The sequence below is a fragment of the Lolium rigidum genome, chromosome 6 (assembly GCF_022539505.1).
Source record: "Lolium rigidum isolate FL_2022 chromosome 6, APGP_CSIRO_Lrig_0.1, whole genome shotgun sequence".
NCBI classification, from domain to species: domain Eukaryota; kingdom Viridiplantae; phylum Streptophyta; class Magnoliopsida; order Poales; family Poaceae; genus Lolium; species Lolium rigidum.
The window spans coordinates 351,508,955-351,525,804 of NC_061513.1; the positions used below are offsets into that span (position 1 = coordinate 351,508,955).

At 41.8% G+C, this 16,850-nt stretch overlaps 1 protein-coding gene across 1 annotated transcript; it reads left to right on the top strand.

The window, feature by feature from the left end:
- The first annotated feature begins 10,626 nt into the window (after positions 1–10,626).
- Positions 10,627–16,059, top strand: LOC124662715 (dol-P-Man:Man(6)GlcNAc(2)-PP-Dol alpha-1,2-mannosyltransferase). Its single transcript, XM_047200520.1, has 10 exons — positions 10,627–10,940; positions 12,520–12,610; positions 12,735–12,894; positions 13,004–13,224; positions 13,307–13,602; positions 14,537–14,648; positions 14,731–14,869; positions 15,216–15,412; positions 15,502–15,591; positions 15,677–16,059. The coding sequence occupies exons 1-10, from the start codon at positions 10,666–10,668 to the stop codon at positions 15,830–15,832; spliced, it is 1,737 nt and encodes a 578-aa protein (XP_047056476.1). The 5' UTR covers positions 10,627–10,665; the 3' UTR covers positions 15,833–16,059.
- Positions 16,060–16,850: the final 791 nt, after the last annotated feature.

The following is a 16,850-nucleotide window of genomic DNA, read 5'->3' on the forward strand; positions in this document are numbered from 1 at the left end:
TGGCAGCCTTGTGAGTTTGAGCCCAAGTTGGTGGCAGCTCACTAGGGAGTGGCAAGAGGTGGAAAGTTTAGTCCCACATGGAAAGTTGGGAGGAAGTTAGACCACCTTATAAGGTGGGTTGTTCCACCACTAGTAAGTGGGTGAGAATAGGAGTGCTACACGCGCGCGCTCCTCCTCCTCCTCGCTCGCTCGTCTCGACACGACACGTCACGACGCGCGCGCCGCGCTCGTGGTGAGTGGATTGAGCCTCGAGCCGAGACTTGTCCTAGACGGACGCGTCGCAGTTAGTCAGTTCGGGTCGCTCCCGGATCGTGGGCTATCTGTAACCGACTCAAAACGTTCGTGCGACGTGGGCGTGGCCCACGTTGTCTAGGGTTTCCCGAGCCTATATAATCTCCCGCCCGGCTACCGCATAATCACATCCGATACACGAGTTAGGGTTTCCACCTCTCTCGCTTGCGCCGCCATCGTAGCCTACTCCATCCCGCGCGCCGACGTGCATCGGCGAACGGGAGAGCAGGTCTCCGGAACCGCTCGTCCTTGCGATCCTGTACGGGAGAGGGCGAATTAGGTTTTTGGGAAGCGCTCTGCGCGACTGCTCAAGCTCTTCATCATGGGTCGCCTTCCGTCCAAGTCGGGCGGTGCTGCCTACCGTCATCTTCAACGCCGTCTACTTCGACCCGTCGTCCCTGATGTCTACGGGTGCTTCTATTCTTGTAGACAGTGTTGGGCCTCCAAGAGCAGAGGTTTGTAGAACAGCAGCAAGTTTCCCTTAAGTGGATCACCCAAGGTTTATCGAACTCAGGGAGGAAGAGGTCAAAGATATCCCTCTCATGCAACCCTGCAACCACAAAGCAAGAAGTCTCTTGTGTCCCCAACACACCTAATAGGTGCACTAGTTCGGCGAAGAGATAGTGAAATACAAGTGGTATGAATGAATATGAGCAGTAGTAACGGCGCCGAGAAAAGTGCTTGCTGGCGTGTGGTTGATGGTGGTAATATTGCAGGAAGTACGGATGCGATAAAACGAGTAAACAAGCAGCGATAGCGATATTTAGGAACAAGGCCTAGGGATTAGACTTTCACTAGTGGACACTCTCAACTTTGATCACATAACGAGAATAGATAAATGCATACTCTACACTCTCTTGTTGGATGATGAACACCACTAATTGCGTAGGATTACACGAACCCTCAATGCCGGAGTTAACAAGGTCCACAATATTCAATGTTCATATTTAAATAACCTTAGAGTGCATGACAAGATCAACACAACTAAACCAAGTACTAACATAGCATGCACACTTGTCACCTTCACACTATGTAGGAGGAATAGATCACATCAATACCATCATAGCAATAGTTAACTTCATAATCTACAAGAGATCATAATCATAGCCTACGCCAAGTACTAACACGGATGCACACACTGTCACCATTATACCGTGCAGGAGGAATAAACTACTTTAATAACATCACTAGAGTAGCACACAGATAAATTGTGATACAAAACACATTGCAATCATAAAGAGATATAAATAAGCACTTCACTACGCCATTCATAACGGTGAATAAGTATTACTGTGAAATATAGCCTAAGAGACCCACACGGTGCACACACTGTCACCTTTACACACGTGGGACAAGGAGTCTCCGGAGATCACATAAGTAAAACCCACTTGACTAGCATAATGACATCTAGATTACAAGCATCATCATATGAATCTCAATCATGTAAGGCAGCTCATGAGATTATTGTATTGAAGTACATAGGAGAGAGATGAACCACATAGCTACCGGTACAGCCCCGAGCCTCGATGGAGAACTACTCCCTCCTCATGGGAGACAGCAGCGTTGATGAAGATGGCGGTGGTGTCGATGGAGGAGCCTTCCGGGGGCACTTCCCCGTCCCGGCGGCGTGCCGGAAGCAGACTCTGTCCCCCGGATCTTGGCTTCGCGATGGCGGCGGCTGCGGAAGGTTTCTCGTACCGTGGCTTTTCCGTATCGTGTTTTAGGTCAGGGACCTTTATATAGGCGAAGAGGCGGCGTCAGAAGGTCAACGAGGCGACGACACAACAGGGGGGCGCGACCCCCCTCTGGCCACGCCGGGCTATCGTCTGGGGCCCACAGGGCCCTCCTCTGGCGGCTCTCGGGTGTTCTGGAAGCTTCGTGGAAAAATAGGATGCTTGGGCATTGATTTCGTCCGGTTCAGAGAATATTTCCTTACTAGGATTTCTGAAACCAAAAACAGCGAGAAACGACAGCTGGCCCTTCGGCATCTCGTCAATAGGTTAGTTCCGGAAAACGCATAAATATGACATAAAGTATGCATAAAACATGTAGATATCATCAATAATGTGGCATGGAACATAAGAAATTATCGATACGTCGAGACGTATCGGCATCCCCAAGCTTAGTTCTGCTCGTCCCGAGCAGGTAAACGATAACAAAGATAATTTACGGAGTGACATGCCATCATAACCTTGATCATACTATTGTAAACATATGTAATGAATGCAGCGATCAAAACAATGGTAATGACATGAGTAAACAAATGAATCATAAAGCAAAGACTTTTCATGAATAGTACTTTCAAGACAAGCATCAATAAGTCTTGCATAAGAGTTAACTCATAAAGCAATAAATTCATAGTAAAGGTATTGAAGCAACACAAAGGAAGATTAAGTTTCAGCGGTTGCTTTCAACTTATAACATGTATATCTCATGGATAATTGTCAACATAGAGTAATATAACAAGTGCAATATGCAAGTATGTAGGAATCAATGCACAGTTCACACAAGTGTTTGCTTCTTGAGATGGAGAGAAATAGGTGAACTGACTCAACATATAAGTAAAAGAAAGGTCCTTCGCAGAGGAAAGCATCGATTGCTATATTTGTGCTAGAGCTTTGATTTTGAAAACATGAAACAACTTTGTCAACGGTAGTAATAAAGCATATGTATTATGTAAGTTATATCTTACAAGTTGCAAGCCTCATGCATAGTATACTAATAGTGCCCGCACCTTGTCCTAATTAGCTTGGACTACCGGGATCATCGCAATACACATGTTTTAACCAAGTATCACAAAGGGGTACCTCCATGCCGCCTGTACAAAGGTCTAAGGATTATTCTCAACTTAGACATCCATACCGGGACAACATGGACAACAGATAATGGACTCCTCTTTAATGCATAAGCATGTAGCAACAATTAGTGTTCTCATATGAGATTGAGGATATATGTCCAAAACTCGAAACTTCCACCATGATTCATGGCTTTAGTTAGCGGCCCAATGTTCTTCTCTAACAATATGCATGCTCTAACCAATAAAGTAGTAGATCTCCCTTACTTCGAGACAAGACGGACATGCATAGCAACTCACATGATATTCAACAAAGAGTAGTTGATGGCGTCCCCGAAGCATGGTTATCGCACAACAAGCAACTTAATAAGAGATAAAGTGCATAAGTACATATTCAATACCACAATAGTTTTTAAGCTATTTGTCCCATGAGCTATATATTGTAAAGGTAAATGATGGAAATTTTAAAGGTAGCACTCAAGCAATTTACTTTGGAATGGCGGAGAAATACCATGTAGTAGGTAGGTATGGTGGACACAAATGGCATAGTGGTTGGCTCAAGGATTTGGATGCATGAGAAGTATTCCCTCTCGATACAAGGTTTAGGCTAGCAAGGTTATTTGAAACAAACACAAGGATGAACGGGTGCAGCAAAACTCACATAAAAGACATATTGTAAACATTATAAGACTCTACACCGTCTTCCTTGTTGTTCAAAACTCAATACTAGAAATTATCTAGACTTTAGAGAGACCAAATATGCAAACCAAATTTAGCAAGCTCTAGGTGTTTCTTCATTAATGGGTGCAAAGTATATGATGCAAGAGCTTAAACATGAGCACAAAAATTGCCAAGTATCAAATTATCCAAGACATTTTACCAATTACTACATGTAGCATTTTCCGTTTCCAACCATATAACAATGAACGAAGCGACTTCAACCTTCGCCATGAACATTAAAAGCTAAAAACACATGTGTTCATATGAACCAGCGGAGCGTGTCTCTCTCCCACACAAGCATTTATTCAAACAAAAACAAAAACAAAAACAAACAGACGCTCCAAGTAAAGTACATAAGATGTGACCGAATAAAAATATAGTTTAGGGGGAGGAACCTGATAATGTTGTCGATGAAGAAGGGGATGCCTTGGGCATCCCCAAGCTTAGACGCTTGAGTCTTCTTAAAATATGCAGGGGTGAACCACCGGGGCATCCCCAAGCTTAGAGCTTTCACTCTTCTTGATCATAGTATATCATCCTCCTCTCTTGACCCTTGAAAACTTCCTCCACACCAAACTCGAAACAACTCATTAGAGGGTTAGTGCACAATAAAAATTAACATGTTCAGAGGTGACACAATCATTCTTAACACTTCTGGACATTGCATAAAGCTACTGGACATTAATGGATCAAAGAAATTCATCCACCATAGCAAAAGAGGCAATGCGAAATAAAAGGCAGAATCTGTCAAAACAGAACAGTCCGTAAAGATGGATTTTATCGCGGCACCAGACCTGCTCAAATGAAAATGCCCAAATTGAATGAAAGTTGCGTACATATCTGAGGATCACGCACGTAAATTGGCATATTTTTCTGAGCTACCTACAGAGAGACATGTCGAAATTCGTGACAGACAAAGAAATGCTATTCTGCGCAGCAATCCAAATCTAGTATCAACCTTTCTATCAAAGACTTTACTTGGCACAACAATGCAATAAAATAAGATAAGGAGAGGTTGCTACAGTAGTAACAACTTCCAAGACTCAAATACAAAATAAAAGTACTGTAGCAAAATAAACACATGGGTTATCTCCCAAGAAGTTCTTTCTTTATAGCCATTAAGATGGGCTCAGCGAGTTTTAATGATGCACTCGCAAGAAATAGTAGTTGAAGCAAAAGAGAGCATCAAGAGGAAAATTCAAAACAAATTTAAGTCTAACATGCTTCCTATGCATAGGAATCTTGTAAAAAAACAAGTTCATGAAGAGCAAAGTGACAAGCATAGGAAGATAAAACAAGTGTAGCTTCAAAAATTTCAGCACATAGAGAGGCATTTTAGTAACATGAAAATTTCTACAACCATATTTTCCTCTCTCATAATAACTTTCAGTAGCATCATGAGAAAACTCAACAATATAACTATTACATAAAGCATTCTTATCATGAGTCTCATGCATAAAATTATTACTACTCCCAACATAAGCATAGTCATTCTTATTAATTGTAGTGGGAGCAAATTTAACAAAGTAGCTATCATTATTATTCTCATCAAGTGTAGGAGGCATAGTATAATCACAACAAAATTTACTCTCCATAGTAGGTGGCACCAAAAGACCACTATCATTATCATCATCATAAATAGGAGGCAAAGTATCATCAAAGTAAATTTTCTCCTCAATACTTGGGGGACTAAAAAGATCATGAAAACCAGCTTCCCCAAGCTTAGAACTTTCTATATCATTATCAACAATGGTGTTCAAAGCGTTCATACTAATATTACTACCGAGCATGCAAATAAGGTTCCATAGGTTTTTTAATTTTCGCATCAAACAATCCATGTTTTAAATCAGGAAATAGAATAAGAAGCTCATTCTTGTCCATTATGCCAAACTAGTGTAAACAAGAAACAAAAAGATGCAATTGCAGGATCTAAAGGAAATAGCTTCGAGCACACACACAACGGCGCCAGAAAAATACTTTACCTGGGACCGGAGTATGAGAGCCTTTTACCTTTCCTCCCCGGCAACGGCGCCGGAAAATAGCTTGATGTCTACGGGTGCTTCTATTCTTGTAGACAGTGTTGGGCCTCCAAGAGCGAGAGGTTTGTAGAACAGCAGCAAGTTTCCCTTAAGTGGATCACCCAAGGTTTATCGAACTCAGGGAGGAAGAGATCAAAGATATCCCTCTCATGCAACCCTGCAACCACAAAGCAAGAAGTCTCTTGTGTCCCCAACACACCTAATAGGTGCACTAGTTCGGCGAAGAGATAGTGAAATACAAGTGGTATGAATGAATATGAGCAAGTAGTAACGGCGCCGTGAAAAGTGCTTGCTGGCGTGTGGTTGATGGTGGTAATATTGCAGGAAGTACGGATGCGAGTAAAACGAGTAAACAAGCAGCGATAGCGATATTTACGAACAAGGCCTAGGGATTAGACTTTCACTAGTGGACACTCTCAACTTTGATCACATAACGGAATAGATAAATGCATACTCTACACTCTCTTGTTGGATGATGAACACCACTAATTGCGTAGGATTACACGAACCCTCAATGCCGGAGTTAACAAGCTCCACAATATTCAATGTTCATATTTAAATAACCTTAGAGTGCATGACAGATCAACACAACTAAACCAAGTACTAACATAGCATGCACACTCGTCACCTTCACACTATGTAGGAGGAATAGATCACATCAATACCATCATAGCAATAGTTAACTTCATAATCTACAAGAGATCATAATCATAGCCTACGCCAAGTACTAACACGGATGCACACACTGTCACCATTACACCGTGCAGGAGGAATAAACTACTTTAATAACATCACTAGAGTAGCACACGGATAAATTGTGATACAAAACACATTGCAATCATAAAGAGATATAAATAAGCACTTCACTACGCCATTCATAACAGTGAATAAGTATTCCGTGAAATATAGCCTAAGAGACCCACACGGTGCACACACTGTCACCTTTACACACGTGGGACAAGGAGTCTCCGGAGATCACATAAGTAAAACCCACTTGACTAGCATAATGACATCTAGATTACAAGCATCATCATATGAATCTCAATCATGTAAGGCAGCTCATGAGATTATTGTATTGAAGTACATAGGAGAGAGATGAACCACATAGCTACCGGTACAGCCCCGAGCCTCGATGGAGAACTACTCCCTCCTCATGAGAGACAGCAGCGTTGATGAAGATGGCGGTGGTGTCGATGGAGGAGCCTTCCGGGCGCACTTCCCCGTCCCGGCGGCGTGCCGGAACAGAGACTCCTGTCCCCCAGATCTTGGCTTCGCGATGGCGGCGGCTCCGGAAGGTTTCTCGTACCGTGGCTTTTCCGTATCGTGTTTTAGGTCAGGGACCTTTATATAGGCGAAGAGGCGGCGTCAGAAGGTCAACGAGGCGACGACACAACAGGGGCGCGCGGCCCCCCCTCTGGCCGCGCCGGGCTATCGTCTGGGGCCCACAGGGCCCTCCTCTGGCGGCTCTCGGGTGTTCTGGAAGCTTCGTGGAAAAATAGGATGCTGGGCGTTGATTTCGTCCGGTTCCGAGAATATTTCCTTACTAGGATTTCTGAAACCAAAAACAGCAGAAAACAACGAATCGGCCCTTCGGCATCTCGTCAATAGGTTAGTTCCGGAAAACGCATAAATATGACATAAAGTATGCATAAAACATGTAGATATCATCAATAATGTGGCATGGAACATAAGAAATTATCGATACGTCGGAGACGTATCAGTCCCCGTCGTCAACAACGTTTTCATCAACAACGTTACTGCTGCGACATCATCTGCTACACCTCCACCGCCACCTCCACCAGATCGGTACGTGCGACATATCTCGATCTGTTTAGCGATGGATGCTTTACCGTTTGTGCTGCTGCTACTCATGTTGATTAATGCATCTAGTATGTTAGAGTTTCACATGTTAGTAGTTGCTGTCATCATGTTTTATATTCTGGAATTAATCATGGAAATTGTGCCTAATTATCCAACAAGATATCATAATATGATACCGTATCATAGCACGTAAAACTAGAAAATTTAATGACAAATACATCATATACACAAATTTGCATTGAGATTCTACAAAATATTAAATATGATGATACTATGATACTATCTTATGATACTATGCAATGTGGGGTAGTATCATAAACCAGTATCATGTGCATGATACTAGTGTATGATATTTCCCATTGTGACTAGTCTAATGCTGTCGTTTCGGTTTCGGCCGGCTTGATTGGCAGCGAACCAAACAAATCGACCATCAAGTCTGCGAAGGAGAAAAGGGAAAAAAAGAGGAGGTGATGTTTTTTATTTATTTATTTACGAAACACAATACATATGTATATTGTTATATTGTGATCCAAATTCATATACTAAAGGGAGGCTAACTTCTGACGAGCGGAGCAAGGCCCGTCGCCGGTAGGCTTGGGCCGAAGCGTAGCAGAGTCTGAAGTTAGCCCATAGGTCGTGCCCTGTAGGGACGCCTGCGAAGGGAGTGCGGGGGGGGGGGGCAGGCCCCCGCGGTACGGTACGGATCGTTGGCACCGCCTATATATACATCTTGTAAGACGCCGGCTAGGATTGATCAGATTATAAGATAAACCATGACGTTTGTAAACACTCCCTGATATAGTGAAGTTTTGCTAGCTAGTGCCCGTGGTTTTTCCTCTTCTGTGTTGGAAGGGCTTTTCCACGTTAAATCTTGTGTTTCCGCTGCGTTTACCTTTATCATTCTTCGTTATTTGCTTGTCGCTTTTATAACATAGATAGTTATATATAGCACATACACATATACAGATACACTTATCTATATAAACGCGCGTACACCCTATCTCTATGAGCACATTCGATAGATTGAGTCAAAGAAAACTTTATTTGGCCGGTCTTTAGATTTACGAAGTCAGCATATTGAACTCGCTGCCGACAAAAACATCGCCTCCCACAAAAAAAATTCACTTTTTATAAGAGACCAAAATATTAAATCTAAGGTTTAAACTCTAATGGGTTGGTGGTGCCACTATTCTCCTAACCACCTATCCATGGATTGGTTGTCAAGGAGACGATGGATTAGTTAGGCAGCTAGCGATGGATCAAACACGAGAAATCCACGTTGATCGTTGCAAGCACGTTGGCACGCCGGTTCAACACGGTGGATGTGAAGTGTAAACTGTAACGGAAACATAAGTGGCCCTATTAGCTTCGCTTCGTTTAGGCTTGTTAAATTGTATGATGGGATGTTTCGTGTCCTTAGCCAGCCCATGAATAAGAAAAGAATGATGTGATGCATATGTAACACCCTAGCTGCAATTATTGAATACAGATCCTAACTCCTATCTCAAAATTTCTTGACTACTATAACACATATGGGGAGGAGCTCTAGCTGCTGACGCTGTCCTCGAAACTGCAGGCTCTCTCTCTCGCTTGATCAAGCCCCATGGTGGTGGTTTGGCTGCGGGAGTCGATTGGTGGTGGCGACGGTTTCGTTGAGGAGCTCCTCTCCGACGTGTTATCTCCGCATCGGACCAAACGACAGTAGGGCTGTCGCTCCGACGCTGCTCTGCTCCGGCCAACGGTGCTTCTCCTGTGCTTCGTCTCCAAGTGGCTCGTTCCCCGACGACAATGTCGCAGTCCGTTGGCGGAGCTCGATCTGGAGGAGGAGGATGGAGGACTTGATCGTGTTTTCGCTTTTCCTCTAGGGTCCTCTTTGCTTATTTCCTAGACCCCTATGTAATTCTTGTATTTGTTAGGGTCTTCTTGTACTCCAGTTAATCAATAGCAGCTTTTGTGGGTGGTTCCACCCGATGACCTTTCAAAAAAAAAACATCTTGTTTGATAATAAACGAGACTAGTTATGTGAGAAAAAGACAAATGACATTAAAATAATTAGCTAGCTAGTTATTTCATATGTGATGAACGTGTCTTCTTGGAATAATTTTTTTCTTTCATTGTTTAATTTCTCGGAGGTACACTAGACTGAGCTAGTTGGCTACCTTGGAATTGCTACTATCAATATTTTATAGATACAACGTCTAGACCTGAATAGTATGTTCCTTACTCTGTTGTAGGAGCGGTCCAAGAGAGCAAAAGTTCGAGCACTAGCTCAAAACTTTATATTTAGAAAATTATACAATCTTGGAGGGTCAATCTATCTATTTGACTATTTCCCGGCGTGATAAAAGAAACTACGCATTCCTCCAAAGGAGGAAACACTTGTGTCAGAAAAATAATACTTTGTTGAATGAGTAAGTTAGCTTCTACATGAACTTAGATTTTCTTATATCCAAGGTGATGGTGATAGCCGTAGGATCACTCTTGATTTCCTCCATCCACACGCATATCGTCGATATTGCGACGTTGGAAGGCTAAAAGCATCGACTTACATATGAAAAATATCTCGAACGGCATTAGAATGTTAATTTTGTACCCGAAAGGAAGTATGCAGAGAAACAATAGCCAACCTAGCACCTAAAACTCTCACGGGGGTAGTGTTAAAAAGTTTTCAAGTGCACTGGTTTTTGGGAATCACTCTTGCTTATGGTTTAAGTTTCAACCCATACGCATGTTGCCCCTCCTCATGTTTCAGTACAGAAAATCTAAAAAGAAGGGCCCAAAAGAAAAAAAAGGAAACAAATGGTGAGAGAGAAGGAACCAAAGCATCTCAAAAAAGCTAGTCGGTCAGGGGCCTATCTGTAATTTTCCCTCTTTTCACTGCATGAAAGAGGAACTAAAAGATCCAGAAGCTTCTAGACCACAGAGGCTCTAGGGGGAAATCTCGAAGCGACGGCAATCTCAACAAGCAAGTGAGCCGACCCCCGCTTCCGTGCTCCGGCGATGTCGCTCTCGTCGGCGCGCCAGCGGCGGCCGACGGCCGCGTCGCCGCTAGCCGACGACGGGTACTCGAAGGAGGCCAAGGACAGGAGGCGGCGCCCCGACGGCGAGGAGGCGGAGGAGGGTATCCGGTGGTTCCTCCCGTTCCTGGCCCTCGGCCTCCTCCGCCACATGAGCGCCAACTCCAACCTGATCCACGACTGCGACGAGGTGTTCAACTACTGGGAGCCCCTCCACTTCCTCCTCTACCGCTCCGGATTCCAGACCTGGGAGTACAGGTTGCCTCTCCGACCTCGCCCCCACCTAACTAAACCCTAGCTCGACCGGTCGTTTCGTTGCTTGGTGCGTGGTAGCAGATTGCCATAGGTTTAGTAGGAGTGTAAGGATTTGTGCTCTGATTTGGGGATGACAGATCCGTGTCGTCATATTGAATGGTTTGCTCTGATTTCTTCACGGTGTGTTGGTTGGGGTAGCTGCAGGTTAGGTTAGCATGCTTGCGTATGATAGGTGAGGATTTAGAGTCATTTGATTGTAGGGGTTTTTATGGTTTAGGCATTTTCTCTTTCAGTTATTTTGGAATGTTACTGTTGTTCTATAAGGTGGCAGTCCGGCGCGATGCTTAGTAAGTTAGAACACACTTGTGAAATGTGGTGTTCTGTATGTGGGTGGGAGTAGTGAAGTTTCCAAGTTCGCAGCTCAGAGCATTCTAAATGTGTTTGACTCTGAGCATCCTCTTTCATTTCTATTCAAGGGAACAACTAAATTAGGGATTGCCCTTTCCTCGGCCTGTGTAGACCTAGCTTAGTGCCACTGTATAACTTGGATGTTTATAAAGTGATTAGAAGGATTTAAGATGAAAATCTATGTTTTATTTCACTGATAATGTGGTCGAGATTTCTGAATATGTTTCTGTAGTCTCACGGTGTTGTGAAGAAAATCATCGGTTCCTTCTTAATATTCATTGAATATTGATTTGAAGTATCGTTGACTTGTAGTCAAGCAGAAATTATGATGGCGAAGTCATCTGTCGTGATAGAAATGGTCAAGAAAGGGTGTCAGTTTACTTGTATTTGATGACTTGAGTTCAAGACTGATTTCTGGTAATGTAGAAACCATGAAGCAGATCGGTGTAGAAATTATGACTCAGAAGTTATAGCTTAGTGATAGAAATGGTCAACTTTTCATTTTAGAAATGAAGAAATGGTGGTTAGTACAACTTATTTAAATGGCTTTATTTATTGAGTTACCAATGCTTGACATAGATTACACATTTCGTAAGCTTGAAAGTAAGTTTCGATATATTGTGGTTCATCCTAACATATTCTGCCAACGTTTAATCTAAAATGTATAAAATACCATTTTGGAAGGTTCATTCGTGTTTGAGAAGGTTCCATTGCTCTGCATTCCTTGTAGCCAGAACCTCAGTTTGATGGACTTCACTAATACTGATGGGGGTTCATTCATGTTTGAGACTTTAAATGTTTTGCATTTCCTTGGAATTGAAAAGCCTGAATTTCATAGACCTCACTAATGTTTCTGGGGGTTGCTCATGCTCTTTTGTTATGGTTAACACATTGCATTATAGTGGTTTCAAAACAGGAATAGTGATAATACATCTGCATGGTTTCTGGCTTTCTGCAATTGGCTGAGATTGTTGATTGATAATGACGCGTAATAGCATATCTTGTGACATGCAATATGATTTCATTTTTCTGTGAGTATGCTTGCATTGAGGGCTGCGTGTGCAGTTGCACAGAAAATAAAATATTTGGACAATAAAGCTAACTGCAAGTCTTTTTTATTATAATATTAATTGAATGACTTTTATTTTGATTCTCGGTAATTTTGTTCTTGCAGTTCTGACCATGCTCTTAGGTCATACTTGTACCTTTTCATCCATGGTATTGTAGCTGGTCCTGCTTCATCGATCTTTGGTGGCGAACATAAGGTTTGCTGCGTTCTAATCTGTACTTTCTTTGCATTTGTTAGACTTGCTAATTATGCCATACTAAGTACACCTAATTATTTCTAGTACTAATCATGCTTTGACCTGTTCTGTTGTGATTGTAAAGGTTCGTGTGTTCTACTCCGTGAGATTCTTTCTTGGACTTCTATCGACTATAACAGAAACTGTTCTGGTGGTTGCTCTTTCGAGAAGATACGGAAAGAGACTTGCTTGTTATGTCCTTGCAATGCTATGCTTAACCAGTGGCTGCTTCTTTGCCAGTACCAGTATATTTCCTATCTTCCATTTTTTGTTTTGTTTTACCATGTCCTTGCGGAAGGCTCTATTATATATCTGTAATCAAACTAACTTGTTGATCTTTTTCTCTTCTCACAGGTTTCTTGCCAAGTTCATTTTCCATGTATGCTGTAACACTTTCTTCAGCACTATTCCTTCTAGAGAAGTATTCTAGTGCAGTCTCTGTTGCAGCTGCTGGTGTAATTCTTGGCTGGCCTTTCTCGATTTTGGTGTTTCTCCCTATCACTGTTTACTCATTAATGAGGGGACCTTTTAAAAGAGTGTTTTTGTCCGGATTTCTGACTTCACTGTCCCTTCTTGTAAGTAACACCTTTACATTATCAGTAATGTTACGATCTGAACAAGTTCATATTTGATCTGATCATCACAAATTTTTGCTAGGTCCTTTCATTCGTTGCTGATTACTACTGCTACGGTAGATGGACATCATCCGTGTTCAATCTTCTAAAATATAATGTGCTTGGTGGTGGTGAAAGTCATTTGTATGGAACAGAAGGGGCTACATTCTACTTGAGAAATGGATTCAATAACTTCAATTTTGCATTTGTTTTGGCTTTGCTATTCGTGGGGGTTGCACTATCTGCAAGGAAGAAATTTGCTCCAGATCTGTTGATAGTTGTTTCTCCTATCTATATTTGGTTGGCTTTCATGTCTTTGCAGGCACATAAAGAAGAAAGGTAAGCATCAAAGTGTAAATACCATCTTATCAATCTGCTTAGCATGTTAATTATGTATGTGAATGAATGGTTGAGTACAACAGATTCTCTCTGCCTGAATTCACTGAGTAGGGACAACTAGAAATGCTCATTTATGTTAGTCTATCACTGAGCCTAAACAGATCAATCAGGGATGTCTTTTCTTCAGTTTGTGTTCTCTGTGCTCCTTAAGTTCCATTGTCTGCTTTCTGACAACTGTAACAAATAGCAATTAAGAAGTGCTTCTGAGTTCAGATGGGATAGTGAGGTGTTCTCAATCTGTGTTAACCATAATCTTCCAAATTCCGAATTTGTTTGGATTTATTATATTCCTGTGTGTCCATTTCTACAAACATAGTCGAGTTGTGCATTTGAACTTAACTCCCTCAATCTAGCTTATCATGCAATAAACTAATTTACCAAATTATATGAATTCATTTATATTTCTTTTAGCGCAGTGAACTTTAGTATTTGTGTATGGTATATTTACCATATATATGTATGTATATTTAATGATAACCTAATCAACCACTTTAATCTTTTATGTGCTGCACACTGTTTTGCCTATTTGCTAGTTGCTAATGGTGTCTTAATGGATTTTTTTATATACGAATATACTCCCTCCATACCATGAAACTTGTCTCAACTTAGTCCAAATTTGGGTGTATCTAAACACCATTTTATTATGTATTTACTTGTTTAGAAGTTGCACCAGGTTTTCTGCTTTGGTTTCTCACCACTATTTTGAGGCACATAAATAAGACATTGTTTTTCACGTAAAACAACATTGTTTTGCTGTGTGGAAGTAACTAGATGAAGATTTTTTTAGATATTCTCCTAATCCTGGGGGTTAATAATTCTACACATCAAAGCAATAGAAACTAAAACCACTTTTTTTCTTAATCTGTTTTTGCAGGTTTCTCTATCCAATTTATCCATTGATATGTGTTGCAGCAGCCTCTGTGATTGACAGCTTTCCTGATTTTTTCCATGATAAATATGCATCTGAGCAGTCAATTCTTTTTAAGGTGAGCTTGGCATTATTAATCGCATCCCATGTTTTTTAGGTACTAGGAATGGTTTTTGATTATTTCCTGATACATTTGACAGGTAGCGAAGGGCCTACGGCCTTTGATCTTAGGCTTTATTTTGTGCACCTCCCACAGCCGTACATTCTCTATGTTGAATGGATATGGCGCTCCTCTGCAGATCTATGAGCATCTTGAATACCATGAAGATACTGGACCGGGTAAGGACCTAACTATGCACTCATAAAAAGGCTTATCCTATCACACTACTTTTATAGTATTGACTTGTGCCTTCCTATATTAATACAAAGTAAGCCTTTCGGCTGTCGAATTACACACCACAGAGACAGTAGTGGTTTTCATGATGCACTTATAACCACAATTTACTGTAATATAGACAGGGGCCTTATTAAGTTATTGTGGAGGCAGTTTGACAGATCTCTTACGTAAATTTAATGAGTAGGCATATTTACATATAATCGAGCACTTCAGTGTATCATGAATTATCCTCAAAATGTTGACACCATAGAATTCTGTGAACTAGCTAGCTGATCTGTTTCTGTGCAGGGTCAATTCTGTGTGTTGGAAGTGAGTGGCACCGCTATCCTTCATCATTCTTCGTACCCTCCTACATCAGTGAAGTCCGTTGGATCGACGATGGTTTCCGAGGCCTTCTTCCATTCCCCTTCAATGAAACCCTGGGAGGCACCACTGCTGCTCCATCTTATTTCAACGACAAGAACAAGGCCTCCGACAAACAATATGTACTTCCTATTTCACTAGAAGTTTTACTGCAGACTTTTTCCTTCAATAATTCTCTGTATAACAGCTGGTTTGCACTTTTTGGTCGCAGTTGAAAGACATTGGAGCATGCAACTTGCTGATGGAGCTTGATCTGAGGCGACCTTATCCCTCTCGTGGGAACGACTTGTCAACATGGGAGGTAAATCAGTACTCGTGGTTTTCTCTTCTTCTCGATGCCTCAAATCCCAGTTCTGCATCTGATAATTATCTGCAAACTCTTCCAGACATTGGCAGCGCTACCGTTTCTAGACAGAGAGCTTTCGCCGGCGCTGTACCGGTCGTTCTTCATACCATACCAATGGCAGCACAAGAATGTCTTTGGCCTGTACAAGTTGCTAAGGAAGCTGCCCACTGACCAAGAGCAACCCAAATCCAATTAATCGGGAGTACACGTGCTATTTTCTGTTAGCTTATCCGGGATGGAACTGATTAGCAAATTTTGTTTTCTAGACTTTCTTCGTGATGAGAATGTGTTCTCCCAACTAAATGCTGGCTATGTAATGTGTAGGCTGTAGTGTTTTGACTGGTCCTTTCTAGCATTCGGGGTTGCCTAACTGAATTCTTTCCCTGGTCCTCGTGACTGATGCTATGAGATTGTTTGCTACTACTACTACACCTTAAGCTAGACACTGATGGTTTATGCATTTAAACTGTTTGATGCTAGTAATTCTTTGATCTTTTCGTTCGCATAGGATAAATAATCTGCTCTGCTGAACATATGGTGAATGGATCTGGATTATAGCCAGCCCAAACAATTTCTTCTATTAAGCACGGAAGTCGACAGAGCAGTACGCTTCGCTATGGAAAAAAAAAGCATTTGTTTAGATCAACAGGGATCACTCCCAGCTCCATTTCATTGAAAAGAAGCCAAAGTCTCTTACAAGGAGATTAAAGTTTGCTAAAAGGAAACAAGAAAGAACTGAAAGTAAAAAAACAAGCCGAACTGACTGTGTTTCAGAGTTTCGCTGGAAAGCAGTAGTAGTACAGCTCGAAAAGGTCCACAAAACAGGGAAAAGATCAGCTCTTTTTTCATCTGAATTGCTCCTTCACCGACGAACTCCCGGATGCATTTCTTCATATTTTGCACTTTTTTCTGAGGATCACATTACCACATTGATTTTGTGAGATTCACAAAGATTGTCCAGGAGATACGTCAGTATTGCTCTTCCTTCAAAGCTCGAGTTTCAAGTAGATATCCAGTCGAAGGTGGAGTATCTCACCCCATAGGGAGGCAGAGTGGAGCTTTCAAATTGGCCAGCAGCAGGTCCATGAATTGAGCGTTTTTTTCATTTTCTAGATTCTTGAAAGGTTTCTTCCAATTCCGAAGGAGGAAGTAAACCAGCCGCCACACCTGTTTCAAATTAATCCAAGTAACCTTGTTAAACACAAGATTATTTC